The sequence below is a fragment of the Euphorbia lathyris genome, chromosome 3, assembly GCF_963576675.1.
Source record: "Euphorbia lathyris chromosome 3, ddEupLath1.1, whole genome shotgun sequence".
In the NCBI taxonomy this organism is placed as follows: domain Eukaryota; kingdom Viridiplantae; phylum Streptophyta; class Magnoliopsida; order Malpighiales; family Euphorbiaceae; genus Euphorbia; species Euphorbia lathyris.
In genome coordinates, this window is record NC_088912.1 from 61,222,170 (window position 1) to 61,237,474 (window position 15,305).

The 15,305-nt window shown below is 35.8% G+C and overlaps 2 protein-coding genes across 7 annotated transcripts; one reads left to right on the forward strand and one right to left on the reverse strand.

Moving 5' to 3' along the window:
- The first annotated feature begins 1,352 nt into the window (after nucleotides 1–1,352).
- Nucleotides 1,353–6,978, forward strand: LOC136222285 (uncharacterized). 5 transcript variants are annotated; one of them, XR_010685584.1, is made up of 15 exons: nucleotides 1,353–1,721; nucleotides 1,801–1,895; nucleotides 1,980–2,093; nucleotides 2,223–2,327; nucleotides 2,485–2,556; nucleotides 3,105–3,217; nucleotides 3,412–3,540; nucleotides 3,720–3,788; nucleotides 4,474–4,561; nucleotides 4,668–4,739; nucleotides 4,828–4,928; nucleotides 5,634–5,751; nucleotides 5,870–5,929; nucleotides 6,024–6,137; nucleotides 6,559–6,577. XR_010685584.1 is itself a non-coding variant. In XM_066009870.1 (15 exons), exons 1-15 carry the CDS (start codon nucleotides 1,520–1,522, stop codon nucleotides 6,673–6,675), a joined length of 1,569 nt encoding a protein of 522 aa, XP_065865942.1. In that variant the 5' UTR covers nucleotides 1,353–1,519; the 3' UTR covers nucleotides 6,676–6,978. The 5 variants fall into 5 exon arrangements, 3 of the variants coding, with proteins under 3 accessions (XP_065865942.1, XP_065865943.1, XP_065865944.1); XM_066009870.1 differs by having other exon boundaries at nucleotides 6,027–6,140; nucleotides 6,559–6,978; XM_066009871.1 differs by having other exon boundaries at nucleotides 6,027–6,137; nucleotides 6,559–6,978.
- On the reverse strand, nucleotides 6,899–10,933 carry LOC136222284 (LRR receptor-like serine/threonine-protein kinase RPK2). 2 transcript variants are annotated; one of them, XM_066009868.1, is made up of 3 exons: nucleotides 7,545–10,933; nucleotides 7,198–7,272; nucleotides 6,899–7,101 (listed from the first exon to the last, which is right to left on the reverse strand). In XM_066009868.1, exon 1 carries the CDS (start codon nucleotides 10,779–10,781, stop codon nucleotides 7,653–7,655), a length of 3,129 nt encoding a protein of 1,042 aa, XP_065865940.1. In that variant the 5' UTR covers nucleotides 10,782–10,933; the 3' UTR covers nucleotides 6,899–7,101; nucleotides 7,198–7,272; nucleotides 7,545–7,652. The 2 variants fall into 2 exon arrangements, with proteins under 2 accessions (XP_065865940.1, XP_065865941.1); XM_066009869.1 differs by lacking the exons at nucleotides 6,899–7,101; nucleotides 7,198–7,272 and adding an exon at nucleotides 7,288–7,413.
- Between the last annotated feature and the right edge of the window lie 4,372 nt (nucleotides 10,934–15,305).

Consider the following 15,305-nt stretch of genomic DNA (forward strand, 5'->3'; position numbering starts at 1 on the left):
CTCTGTTAATCAGTTTCCACCTGACTTAACATATTATTGCCTTATATTTAACAGTTCTGTTTGATATAACGTCTCAGGATTAGAGCATACTCCAACAATCAATGGTGCAATAATAGCTCTAATATTTGTAAGCTGGACCAATTAAGGTGGTTTGAATGGTTAAAAGTTCATAACCGTTTTAGGATCCCGTATTCGAATCCTAGCATAGGATCCGAGTAAACCAATTAATGAAAATTATATTTAATATTTCCGTAGGTTACTATGTTACTAAAATACAATAGTGTTCACTCGGACCTTGAATTATCGTTAAATCTAGATTTATTAAATTTAAGTCTGATGATACTTTAAATTTCCAACCTAGACTCTAAGAGCATCTCTAATAGATGTTGCTTTAAAGAGTATCAAAACTTAACACATCATATGAAAATATAATATTTTATTAACTTAATCATTCGCATCACTCTTGACAACTTTTGTTACAAAATGCTATAATAGTAAATGTTGTCACAATAGCCCCACAAATCATTACTTTATTTTAATTATAAATAGGCCTAATACACAAATAACCCCTGAACTTGTCCAAATGTTGCAACTGCCCCCTCCAACTTTCAATTGTAACAACTTACCCCTCAAACTTGTCCAATTGTAAAACATAACCCCTCAAACTTGTTCAATTGTAAAACAGAACCCCCAAATTGCTGACACGGACTGCAATTGAAGAAACACATGAAATAAAAAAGCTGCAAATGATCGTGGAATGTGATAATCAGATCTTTAGACCCAAAAAAATCAGTATTTAAGTAACCAAATCCTCAATTCTTCAACTTCTTCTTCTTCTTTTTGTTATTGCTATTGGTTTTTTAGTGATTTGTTGATTCAAAGTTTTGGGATATTATGTGGGTGAAAATGTGTTTATATGGAAAAATAGCTCCATTGAAGATTTCATAGCGTGATATGAATTCGGGAAAATATTTTTACGGTTGCTTCAAGTATGGGGTAAAAAAAATCCTAATTTGGGGTTGTGTTTTACAATTGGACAAGTTTGAAGGGTTATATTTTACAATTGGACAAGTTTGAGGGGTAAGTTGTTACAATTGAAAGTTGAGGGGAACAGTTGCAACATTTAAACAAGTTCAGGGGTTATTTGTATATTAGGCTTTATAAATATTATCAACTATAGTAAAAGGAGAGACTCCTAAAAAAACATGCACTAATAATAATCAAATAAATCATATTCTTATATTAAAAAAAATTGACAACCATAAGATTGCCAAAAAGTGACAATCACCACTTTTACTCCAATATAGGACACTTTTCAAAGTTGCCAAAACCATCCTCACACTGTTCCAATATAAGGCTACCTAGAAGGACCAAATTCAAATCAATATTCTTTTTCTCCAACGAAGAACGACCCGCCCCGACCCGCCAATATCCTGCTTGGTTTACACACTCATCTTGTCTCCTTTTGTAACCAACAAATTTTAATTTTAGTAATCATCTTCTTCTTCTTCTTCTTCATATGACTCATCATCCATGGACAAGGACAACAAAATTCTCCTTCTCTCCCATTATCCAAATATTACTATTACTCCATTTTTATTTTTATATACCTGTACCTAAAGGAATGGGCAAGAAGAAGAAAGACATTATTCAACTGGAACGAGAATCTGTAATTCCTATCCTCAAGCACAAGCTCATTTCAGCTTTATCCAATCGCATTGGTATCTTCTCTTCTCTTCTTTTTCTTTTTTAATCTTTTTCTTATTGGATTCATTTTTTTTTTAAATTCACTTTTCGCAGAATTTAAATCTGATCGTGATGAGTTTTTAAAGCTCTGCAACAGGGTGGAATATACCATTCGAGCATGGTACTTTTTGCAATTTGAAGATCTTATGGTATTCTTACTTTCCTTGTTTTATAAATTTTTTCATTCATTTATTTAATATAAAAAATTACTGTATTACTTTATTTTTTCCCAGCAATGTTATGCCTTGTTTGAGCCAATTTTTGGCAGCAAGAAATTGGAGCAGCAGAATCTATCCCCTGAAGATATTGATATTATTGAAGAAAAGTTCTTAACCTGCTTATTTCAGGTACTTCAATACTTATCATCATATCATATTGTTAATCCGTTTCGTGCTTTGGGAAGTTGCTCTTGAGCTGGGGGAAATGCTTTGATCAATTTTAAATATATATATCATATGCATTGCCTTTTTATTCAGGTCATGGATAAGAGTAATTTCAAATTAACAACTGACGATGAGATAAATGTTGCACTTTCAGCACAATATCGCTTAAATCTTCCAATTGTAGTAAATGAAACTAAGGTAAAATGCATACATGTATCTATCTAGTTATCTACTTCTTCTAGCAATTTTCATTTATCTATCTGTCTATCTCCCTGATCCATCATATAAAATGTTCAAGGGTTTTCATCTGGTCTTCATAATTGCCGACCCCAATGTTCTTTCCTGTTGAATGCAGCTTGATAAGAAGCTATTTACGAGTTACTTCCGAAAATATCCTCAAGATAACCTTCCACACTTCTCTGATAAGGTACCATTAATACAAGACTTTTCAGATAGTCTGTTTGTTCACTCCTTGCCTATGTTGCACGGAAACGGGAAACGAAATGGAAAAGGATAAATGTTATTTCTAAGAAAAATTAGCTAGGAAATGGAAATGGAAAAGAAACGAAAACGGACACGAAACGCGAAAACACTAACGAAGAAGAGTTTCCCATGCAACATAGCTCCTTGCAAACACCAACTTGGTGAAAATGTGTGGTTTGTTTGCAATATTTTCAATAGTTGCAAAATGAATTGTTACATGATTTCGATATTTCTTATTTTCCTGGTTATCTTTTCTGAAAAAGAATGATGCAGTTTTATTGTTGCACAACATTTAATTTTGCAAATATACTCAATTATGAGAAATTATTTACTATTTCAGGATAAAGCATGTAATCTAAAATAATAGATATGTCTACCCAGAAAATGTTTACTCAAATCTTCTAGATAATCAAAGTTTGTTATGGGAATTGAAGTTTATTTTACTCATGTTTTTCTGCTTGTGCTGATGGATTTTCATTTGTTATCATTTAGTTCATAATCTTCAGGCGTGGATTTGGAATCGATCAGATGACTGCTTACTTTATTACGCAAAAAATAAATACAATTATTGCTCGAATATGGGGTTTTTTCTTGACAATTACCGGGTAAGTAACCACTTCTGTTATGACTGTGAAACACAAGCATTTTTATGATCTCCTTACAGCGATCTTTCATTTCAATTAATATAATTTTGATGTTAGTTTTCAGAGTTCTCACCTGTAGCACTATTCTTAGCCTAATTAGAGGAATTTCCTGAACACAAGTGATTCAGCTACCTATGAGGCTTGTCTCCCTGCAGGTTAAGAAGAATTTTCTTCGCAAAAAGAGCACCAGAGTTTGAGGATGACTCAAAAAAAATTGACATCCAGATAGAAGAGGACGATGATTTATATGTTGAAAGAATCCGCATAGAGAAGATGAAACTCAGGTTTTTACATGGACTGGACTTTTTGTTGTACTTGTATTCTAGTTCACGGAAACTCTAAGAGTATAGTATGAGAACGAATAAAAAATGCAAGAAGAGATCTATTCTGTTGATTTATTTATACATCCGCAGTTCCTTTTTCTGGCAGTGTTATTGCTAGTTTTTGACATTTATCTCCACAGTTTATCCAATCTTTTTGGCAAGGTTACAATCCAAGAACCAACGTTTCAGAGTATCATTGTCGTTTACAGGTATCAACCTTTCTTTTAGGTTATACTGTTTAAAGAAGATAAAATAATGGGTAAATAATTTATTAGTCCCAAATTTTTACCTAACACAATGTTTAGTCCCCTATTTTGAAAAACACGTTATAAAATATCTATCTTTTATCATTATTAACCCTTTGGTCATTCTATCTATTTTTTAGATTTTTAACCATTATATTTGGCACAAACATAATGATAGAAAATAACAGAGTAACAAGGTCATTTTGTATCGTACTATGACTGTCCTGAAAGCTAAAGATATGTTTGGTTAAAAATCGAAAAAATAGATAGAAAGACTAAAGGATTAATATTGACAAAAGATGATAGGGACATTATAACGTGTTTTTCAAAATAGAGGACTAAACAATATGTTATGTAAAAAGGTAGGGACTAATAAATTATTTACCCTAAAATAATTGAATGAAAGTAGAATTTCCACTCTGAAGTTGGCATCGATAGACAGATAGCTCTAATTTAACTTGTATGGACAAATCATGCCCTCTCAAATTCTGATTGCTGCTTATTAGATAATGAGCTTATGACCAGAAATTGGAACTTGAACTGTAATTGGTCAGAAAATTTAAAATATATTTGTCTGTTGAAACCAACTTGAGCTTGGAAATTGTACTTCCATCCTAAAATATCCAATGGTATTGGTGTAAACCTTCAGGAGAGCAAGTAAGAAAAAAGAAATGGAGAGGAATATATATGTGAAGCACTTTAGGAACATTCCAATGGCTGATATGGAGATAGCACTGGTACGTTCCTATATCTTAATATTTTTTTTTTTTTTTTTTTTTTTTTTTTTTGGCTATCCCTTTGGCTAGATATCTATTTACTTGCTGGAATTTGTTGCTTGAACAGCCAGAGAAGAAAAACCCAGGTTTAACTCCAATGGATTGGGTCAAATTCATTGTTTCTGCTGTAATTGGATTGGTAAATTAGTTCTATTGCATCTCCTTATCAACAAATTTAACGTTTCAGAAGATGATCTACTAAGATGAACCATGCACTATTTTTGCAGGTTACTGTGATTAGTTCCCTTAGCAACCCGAAAGCTGACATCAGGGTCATTTGTGCCATTCTCTCCTCGGTGGTTGGCTATGGTGTTAAGACATATTTCACGTTGAGTCTCCTCTTTTAAAGATTTTTTCTATTCCTAAGACTCGAGGTCACGGGTTCGAGTCTTAGGAGCGGCCTCTTGCCAATTAAATTGGCAAGGGAAGGCTTGCCCCCAATACACCCTTGTGGTGGGACCCCTCCCCGGACCCTCGCTCAGCGGGGACGCGTAATGCGACCGGGCCGCCCTTTTTTTTTTTTATGATCTGCTTCTTTGAGAAGTTCTTTCTGGAGTTTTACAATACCAAATTACACATCACTCTTCCTCCATTTTCACTGTCCTTTCAGTTCAGAACCAGCTCCATTTATCTTTTAGTTAATTTTTTCATAAAATGCAACTATGATTTGTTTCAATTTAAAAATATTTTGTGGCTCTGATATCATATTGACAAAATTGGGCCTAATTCCACCCAAAAGTAACCAAAGAAAGACACTTAACACAATTCGGAACTGCAAATAAAATATCCATCTAGGTACAAAATGTTCAATGAAGATGGATGTAATTGTGAACATGATGCAGGGATAAAATTGCTCCTTTGTAATCCAAGTTAACATCCCTAGAAATGCAAAAAGAAATATATATTCTCCCCCTAAATTTTGCATTGCAAATAAAGCCTGTGCACTGGGACATTCTGTATTTCTTGTGATTACTACTACTCATAACCATGTGCCTCAATTTCTCGTTGCAAATATTTGCTTTGTTCCAAGCAGGTTTCAAGATAACTTAGTTTCGTATCAGAATTTAATCACCAAGTCTGTCTATGACAAACAACTGGATAGTGGAAGAGGAACTCTTCTTCATTTGTGTGACGATGTGATTCAGCAAGAAGTAAGCTAGAATATTCATACACTTTTCCAGTTCATTATCATGCAGACACAAGCCATAACTTTCCAATGTTGAATTTCCCTTTCAACATTCCATCCGTATTTGATGTCTTAATATGCAGGTAAAAGAGGTGATTGTATCCTTTTTTGTTTTGTTGGAGCAAGGAAAAGCTACGAGACAGGTATATAATAACTACCATTCTGCTTTTTTTACAGGCTTACAGATTCTGTGAGGCATTGCTAAATGCTTATGTGTTCCTTTGCAATGATTTGAAGTAGGAACTTGATCGACGATGCGAGGAACTCATGCGACAAGAATTCACTGAGAACTGTAATTTTGACGTGGATGATGCTGTTAAAAAGTTGGAGAAGTTGGGGATTGTCACTCTGGTGGTTCTTTTTCTCTCTTGAACTCATGACTATTGACAATTATTGGCAGCAAATTTTTTATTTTTAGGAATAAAGCATTCCCAGGTCCAAACTGTTATTGCTTTACACATTGAATCACTTGTACTTTATTTTTACACATTGAATCCTTATCATTTATAACCATAAACATTGAAGTCTCAGACAGCAATTGGATTCTTTTGCCAAGGGCTTATTGTGTATGCTTATAAATGACTAAAAGCTCAATGTATAAGTTGATTTGTGACAGGATTCAATATGTAAAAATAAAAGATGAAGGGCTCAATATATAGAAACAGTAGATTTCAAATATCACCAGAAACTGTAAATTTCAAAGATCTGGATGCTTTGATCCAATAATTGATAGTGATTCAACATTTGAAATGAGGATTAATGTTGATCTCAGGACACTGCTATGAACTATAAATGCGTAGATTTGAAACATGCTAATGACATAATTGGCACCACAACGGAGGAGGTTGTTCTTAAGGCAAAAGAGGGTAATCGAACTTGTACATACTGAGCACAGAAGGCACAAGGCGAAAGGCAAAATTATTCTGATGTGCATCTTTCAATTTTGAGGAAGAATTGCGAATTTTAGTTCCAATCATGCAAATGTTTGTTCAGCTAATTTGGGTAAAAAAAAGGCCCCATATATTTGTTGTGTAAAGTCAAAACAAAACTATGACTAAAAAGATTTGCATTGGCAAACAAAAATAGTAATTTTCTTTTTTTTTTCTATGTAAGTTGCCTATTATGTACAAATGGAAAAGGGGATCACATAATTTTGATCCTGTGACAGAAAAGAATCCTGTTCCCAAAGCAATACTTATGTATTGGAGTAGTACCTTTTTTGTTCCATTTTTACAGCCAACTTCTTGTGGCGTTAGCCGAACATTCTCAGTTGAAGATTTCATATCCTTCTTCTGCCTTACCAAGCTGTGAATTGCTGACCATAAACGAAACAGAATGGTTTTAGTTATTAAAAAAAAAAAAAAGAAGCAGTTCAATACAAGTTAAAGAGAACAGCAATATAAGGTTTCACCTTATCCAAGCATCCATAATACTGGCCTTGATTGCTGAACCATGATTTCCGAGCAGCAGGATTCCCAAATATAATCTATAAAAGACACAAACCAGATCCAAACGTTCAGATAACACAGTTCAACAGGACAGGAGTAGAATGCTTATATTGGAATGCCATTGACTTGTTACGGACAGCAGATCTTGTTTTTCCTGAGGTGCATAGGCATTTAAAAGCCTTTAGAAAAAACTGCTAGTCAATTTTCATGTTTGAGATGAGGAATGAATAATGCGTGTTTACTTATCATGAAATATGGTTGTGGGATGTTGTAGTAGACGTTTACATCATGTAAAAAGAAAAACATTTACCTTATAAAGAAAGAGATTTCCGATATAAATTGCTTTATCTCAAGATGCAGAAAATATTGCAGATGCGACCAGTTTTCCCTTTCCACCATCCTATATTTTGACATCCTTTCATGATTTCAACTGCTTCAGTTTCTCCAACACTTGCTTCATCGATAGCCGCACAGAAAGTGACTCTACCGTGCAGGCTGAAGCCAACTTCAGCATTCCTATTAGATTCTCCTTGGGACCTGATTCCAACAATTCCTTTGAGAAGAACTCTGGAGATCGTCCCTCCTTTATCAACATTTTTGCCCAAGCAACAATATTGAAGCCATTCCCATACTCAGAAAACGATGGATCAAGGGATTTCTTGCCTGACATCAACTCTAACAGAACTACACCAAAACTATAAACATCTGACTTGTCAGATACTCGACATGTGGTTGCATATTCTGGTGCCACGTAACCAAATGTGCCTGCTACATCAGTCGTGGCATGGGTCTGAGAAACTTCTAGTAGCCTAGCCAAACCGAAGTCTGATAGGTAAGCATTGAGCTCCTCATCCAGCAGGATGTTACTAGGCTTAATGTCGCGGTGAAGTACGCGCGGGACACACGAGTAGTGGAGGTAAGCTAGAGCTTGAGCTATGTCAAGAGCTATCTTGTAGATCATTGACCATTGCACCCTCTTGCTTGACGTTTCATGTATGAAGGTTTCAAGGTTTCCACCAGAAAGATAATTGTATACTAAGAACATTTCAGCTTCTCCCACATAGTAACCAATCAGAGTCACAAGGTTCCTGTGTCGAATTCTTCCCAGTGTTCTGATCTCTGCATCAAACTGCTGAATTCCCTGAAACCTGCCCAACGAGAGCCTCTTTACAGCTATGAAGTAACCTGGAACCAGCTCTGCTTTGTATGTGGACCCAAAACCACCTGAGCCGATTAGGTTCCTAATGCTGAAATTTCCAGTTGCTCTGACCACACCATCATAGCTAAGTTCTGCTGGAGCATCCCCAAAGGTGACCACGACTTTGCCGCTCAAGCTAGAGAGTCGTCTACTAAACTTTTGTTTCCTATAAATGCTGACAACAATTACCATCAACAAAAAACAAAGTACAACAGAAGCAGAAGTTACCACTGCAATCAGAAACTTCTTACTCCTGTGCCTCAACCACTTTCCATCTTCATTTGAATCAAATGGTGAGTCAGTGGACGAATCAAGGCATGGATCCAGTAAGGGGTTCCCGATAAACCAATCACAATTTATATGCACTAAAAAATCGGGTATAGGACCTGAGAGGTTATTGAAAGAAACATCAAATACAGTGAGATTATGAAGGTTTGAGAAAGATGAGGATATCCTCCCGGAAAGGCCATTGTTGTTAAGTAAAACAATTTGAAGACTTGTAGCATTTGTAAGATTATCTGGGATAGATCCTGTCAAAGCATTGTGAGATAGATCTAGAACTGTAAGAGAAGTCAACTGACCAAGTTGAGATGGAATATTCCCTGATACATTATTCCTTCCAAGAAGAATTGATTCAAGAAGTCTTAAATCCCCCAACTGATTAGGCACAGATCCAGACAATCTGTTTCCTCTTATGTCCAAATCCTGAAGCATCCCCAAGTTGCCAATACTAGCAGGTAATGAACCACCAATCTGATTATGTGCTGCTTCAAACTGTGTAATCCGATGACAACTGCGAAACAAAGACTCATGTATCTCACCTGAAATATTGTTTGCACTCAAACTCACAGAGAAACTCAGCAGATCACTACAGTTTAAGACTAGTTCATTAGGAAGAGCTCCATTGAACATATTATTATTTAACAACAACCTGTAAGAAGGTTTTTTCGTAGCAGACAAGTATGCATCTCCTACTGAGAATGAAGGCAGCAAACCATCAAATTGATTCCAACTGAAATCCTGGACAATAACAAAGTCATCTGTCACCTGCGGACCCCAAACAGGAATGTTGGAATAGGCAATCTGCACATCTTCTTTGTGCAGATGATAATGATCTTGACTAAAAGAGATCATTCTCACATCACAACTGCCTTTCCCAAAGCTTGGAACAGCACCAGACATATTGTTTCTACTAACATTGAAATACACCATACATGGAACTTGAAGCTGCAAAGGAAGGTGTCCCACCATATAATTAGAACTCAAATCCAAGAATGTAAGATTCTTACACATGCTCAAACCTTTTGGAACCACACCCTTAAAGGAATTCAGGCCTAAATGAACTACTCGAAGTGAGCATGAATCACTCCAATTGGCAGGCAACCATCCGCCAAGATTTGCTCTAGGTGCCCACAAAATCTGCAAACTTGGAATCATCCAGACCTCGTAAGGAATGCTCCCATCAAAAGCATTGAAATCTAAGCTACTATGATCATCCGAATCAGGACTACCATTGCCAACAAAATTGCTTGAATTGGTCAAGACAAATATAGAAAGTTTTTGACAATTAGCCAGCTCCTTGGGTATCTTATCAGTGAGACAATTTGTGGAAACATCAAGGACACTGAGCTCTGAAATGAGACCAATCTCAGCAGGAATCGGACCTTCTAAAAGGTTTCCATCAAGCAACAAAGTTGTAAGATTGTTGCACTTGCCAATCTCCTTAGGAATAGTCTTGTTCAAAAGGTTATTTGAAAGCTTTAGATGTCTCAAAACAGAACATTCGCTTGAAGCATCAATTTTGATTTCACCAGTTAGATGGTTATTCGATAAATCCATAGTTTGCAAGTTCCCATAACCAATTAAAGTATCGGGAATTTGACCAGTAAAGGAATTGAATGATAAATTAAGAAGAGAAAGAGACGGAAGAATGCTTATCTGGTGAGGAATGTTGCCAGAAAAGTTATTCCCTTGAAGCTCCAAAATCTGGAGAAAGTGAAGAGCGCCAATAGTGAGCGGAATCTGACCGGAAAAAGCATTGTGAGAAATGACCAAAATTCTGAGGTGGGTAAGCTGTCCAATTGATAAGGGAAGAAATCCGGCAAGTGATTGAGAGGCGAAGTCCAAGGAAATAACTCTGGGAGAATGTGCATCGCAAGTAACACCAAACCAGTTGCAATAATCAGAATTAGGATTCCAAGCACCAAGTCGATTAGAAGGATCATGAGAGATGGAAGTCTTAAAGTCAAGAAGAGCGGAGGTGTCATTATTAGGAGGAGGAGGAAGAGATAGAACCAAAACCAATGTGGAAGGAACTAAAGCAATAAAAAGAAAGCAATTGAAAACCATATCCTTGTTAAGAAATGGAAGTTTGAATGAGAGGAGGAAGATGAAGATGAAGATTGGATTGGAAGTTGTGTGTTTTCTTTCTCTCTCTTCTTGTGTGCTTCTGCACTGCAACAAGGAGAGGAAGAAGACAAAAGAAGCCGGCGTATGCCACGGGGATATCTGTACATAACGTTGCTGTGTTTTGTCACATGCAATGCAACGCTAAGTTTTTAACCACAATTTTGTCTGCAAACAAACTGCAATTATAATTTTTTTTAAGCCCTAATTACTAATCTAACCCATCCATTAACATATTTAATACACTTTTTTTTTTTTTTTTCTATTTTATCAAATTAGATATTTTTATTCATTCTTGACAAAAATACCATTAGTTCTCTATAATCTAACCGCCTTCTCCTTTTCATTTCTTTCAAATTCTTACAACAAAATTTAACAATCCAACCTAAGATCTAAGCATAATCATACATTATTCAAGTTTATGTAAGGATTCTTTGTTCATTTTATATGCACATTATTGAAGTACACAGATGGTTAGTTAAATGTTTTCTCGTTGAACCCGTCATTTCTGATTTCCTCCATTTCTGTCGATATGTCACATACAGTTGTTGTATTTGCGACAACATTGCTCCTATCGCATTTGCGACGATAATCCTAGCAAAAGTTACTTGTCGCATCTAGTCGCATATGCGACGATTTAGGTTAATTCGACAAATGTTTATATTGTTTCGATAACGTGTTTGTTTCACAAATGCAGAAGTATGTTAACCAAAGAGAAGTGTACGTGTTTTGTATCTTGGAACGGCCAATGGAAAACAGTGAGAGATGTGATGACATACGTTGGTGGTTATTCAAAGTTGCTAGTTTTGTCAACATAAATCGATTTGCAAAAGTTAAAAGAGAGAGTTTATACTGTCATACGTGTTCAACCTCATATGACCTACAAATGTCTATGCAAGCAACATATAGTCCAAATAAAGTGCGTAGAAGAGTAGCACCTATTGATGAAGATGATGACGTTATGGGATTCATAGAGTATTGCCGAATGAATCCGACCCATTTAATTTCATTGCATGTTACTCTAAGTCTGCGAACAATAGATGCAGAAGTATTGTGATGTCATAAGGACAAGCATGTTGATACGAGCAAACCACCGGAAGTAAGTTATGGTCCCACTATCGAAATTGAGACTCGTATGCATGTTAATGATGATAATGATGGTGGAAATGATGATGATTATCGAAATTATGATAATCATGATCATTATGATGAGCATCATGAAACATTGATCAGGTCCAAGCAATTGTATATGAGAGTGATGATGAAGCTAAAAGGAAAAGGATGACTGATCCATTTCGATGGCTTCCAAAGGTATATTCTGTGCCGGTGATTCTGATTACATCTAAGCAATCAAGTGGAGAGTCTACTTTGAAGTCGAATGATATATTCTCAAACAAAGTAGAATTGCAAGATGCACTTGGAAAATATGCAATCATAAATTCCCTCAAATGGAAAGTGTACAAATCAAACAAGTCTTGTTTGAAGTGAAATGTAAAGATGTTGAAAAATGTAACTGGCAGGCTAAAGGTATTCTCATTTCGGGTTCTGATATGTTTAGGCTTGCAAGAATGCATAGTATGAACCTACACACTTGTGCGAGAGATCAAATATGTCTGCATCATAGGCAAGCGGGAAAACGAGTTGCAGGGATACTACTTTGAAATAGGTTTGATTTGGAGAATTGAGTGTATCGACCAATTAAAGGACATAGTTTTCAATTTTGAACGAGATTTCTCAGTTAATCTCTTTTACATGCAAGCTTGGAGAGAGCAAGAAGTTGGGCATTGGACGCTCAAGGTGGGTCACTTGAGGAGTCGTTTATATCGTTACCGAGACTACTATGAGACATTGAAGAGTACCAACCCAGGAACAGTGGCACATATTGAAACTGATGATGATAATCACTTGAAATTATTCTTTATGACTATTGATGCTTCATTGAGAGGTTTTAAACAACATGTTCGACATGTTTTTGCCGTTGATGGAACTTTTCTAAAAGATAAATATCATGGCATATAGTACATTGCAGTTTCCCATGATGGTAATAATCATATTTATCCGTTGCATTGGAATTGGATCGAAGGAAAGTCATGAATCATTGCATTGGTTTATAACCAAATTGAAAGAATGTAGTTATGATGTTGAAGATTTAGTCATTATATCAGACCGAAATCAGAGCATTATACATGAAGTTAATTTGGTATTTCCAAATGTCATACACGGAGCTTGCTCTCATCATCTGCAAAATAATGTGAACGCAAGAGTTCGAAAAATTAGGAAGATAGATGAGGTGTTTTGGCGATGTGCAAAAATTCTACCAGCCCTCTGATTTTGAGGAAAGGTTTGCGGGACTTTGTGCAATATATTCCAATGTTATGGACTATTTAGAGAAAGCTGGAAAAGAGAAATGGTCCCATGTATACTTTTTATGGTCGTCGGTATAACATTATCACCACAAATATAGCCGAATCGTTTAACTCGGCTACGATGGAGGCTAGGCGTTTACCAATCACAATGTTGGTCGAGTTCATACGAGCCAATCTCTAAAAATGGTTTTACGAGAGACGTACCCTATCAGGTTATAACCTTAATTTTATTCACAAATAAAATATGATCGGTTTGTTCGGTATATATATATATATATAATAACTAATATGTTTTTTTATTTCAGAAGAACGTGAAGGGAATTTGACCATGTGGGCCGAAGAGAAGATGAAAAAGTATATACATAAAACAATTCATTGTTCGTAATTTCATATCGATAATCACACATTCCAAATCGGCAATCGGCCAAAGGGGGGACTTGTTAATTTAAATGCAGGAATATGTATGTGTAGGAAATGGCAACTAGCACAGTTTCCATGTAAACATGTATGTAAAGTTGCTTCTAAAGATTGGATGGACAATGCATATCAGTGGGTACACCGTTACTACACCAACAAAGCACTTATGTTGCCATGGTTGAGTCGATATATCCACTTGGTCACCAGTTGGAATGGAAGGTATGTGAGACTCCTATGAAAGTGCTACCCCTTAACAAGGATGGGCGGTTTGCTGGTCGACCGAAAGGTCAAAAAAGAAGGCCATCAGTAGGTGAACATGTAATTCACACAAGGTGTAGCACGTGCAGGAACACCAGCCATAATCGCTTCAATTGTCCTGATGTGCTACCAAATACCACACGGCTTCCTAGTGTAATCTCAAGTTCTGCAAGTTTTTCTAATACTACTACCTCAAAGCATTTGTGAATTGTTGATGATTATGTATTTGTACTATGTAAAAACTTATGTTTTCTCAAATTCATTTGACTATATAGTGTTAATTATGTATTTGTACTTGTACATTATGTTTTCTGAAATTCATTTATGTATAGAGAGTTGACTATGTTTTCTCAAACCTTGTCATATCCAAACGCATTCATCACTAGATGAGACAATGTAAAACTGGCACTAAATTGCATTTAGGACAAAGAAATGCCTAGTATGAAATTGCATTTCACATCCAATCGCAGAAGAAACCTAACACTTGAAAAAATCACACACATGTGCATTTACGATAAAAGAAATAAGCCTAGTTGAAATTACCTTATCGCATCCAAACGCATTGCATACCAGATGTGACAAGGATTTGAAATAAGTACACCTAACACTTGAAAAAATCACACGCATGCACATTTACGATAGAAGAAACCAGCCTAGTTGAAATTACTTTGTCGCATTCAAGCACATTTCGTACCAAATACGACAAAGATTTGAAATAAGTACAATAACATAGATGGATGCACCAAATAAGTATATCATGGAACCATTTGAACTAAAAGCTCAAACTAATAGTTTAAAGTCCACTTCATATTAATATATGACACACCCCCACACGCAAATTCCCACTGGGCTTGAAGCGTGCATAATACAGGCTCATATTGCCATGTCCTGCAATTAAATCAACAAATGGGGCTGCCAGGAATCGAACTTTGGACCACTTGACCAAACTGGCTCTGATACCATGTCATGGAACCATTTGAACTAAAAGCTCAAGCTGATAGTTCAAGGTCCATTTCATATTAATATCTGACAAAATACAATAACATAGATAGATGTATGAAATAAGTATAATAATATATTAATATCATTTGAAATTTTCTAACAAACAGCGATGATACAACTCGATTATAATACATAAATGAAAAAGGCACCATCATATCCGTTATACAGATAAACATAAGAGTCGTCATGAGCAAGATACCTTAATCTATATATAAAAAAAAATGTGCGTTTATACAAGTAAATATACCACAGACATTTGATCTGCTCACTTGTTGTGGAACCCCATGAACTCTGCTCCATGTAATGAACCGTTTCACATCTCCACGTCCTTCAGAAAAATATTCGGCCAATTCCATAGCATTAAAGGTGACCTCCAACCGCATTTTTAAGAATGCATCCAGAGATTCCTCTGACATATTGGAAA

What these genes read in the sequence shown, in the direction of transcription:
- LOC136222285 (XM_066009870.1), top strand. Translation starts at nt 1,520, where the DNA reads ATGACTCATCATCCATGGACAAGGACAACAAAATTCTCCTTCTCTCCC. An exon ending in TGCAATTTGAAGATCTTATG is followed by an intron (nt 1,896 to 1,979) that starts GTATTCTTACTT and finishes ATTTTTTCCCAG; the next exon opens with CAATGTTATGCCTTGTTTGA. An exon ending in ATAGAGAAGATGAAACTCAG is followed by an intron (nt 3,541 to 3,719) that starts GTTTTTACATGG and finishes TTATCTCCACAG; the next exon opens with TTTATCCAATCTTTTTGGCA.
- LOC136222284 (XM_066009868.1), bottom strand. Translation starts at nt 10,781, where the DNA reads ATGGTTTTCAATTGCTTTCTTTTTATTGCTTTAGTTCCTTCCACATTG.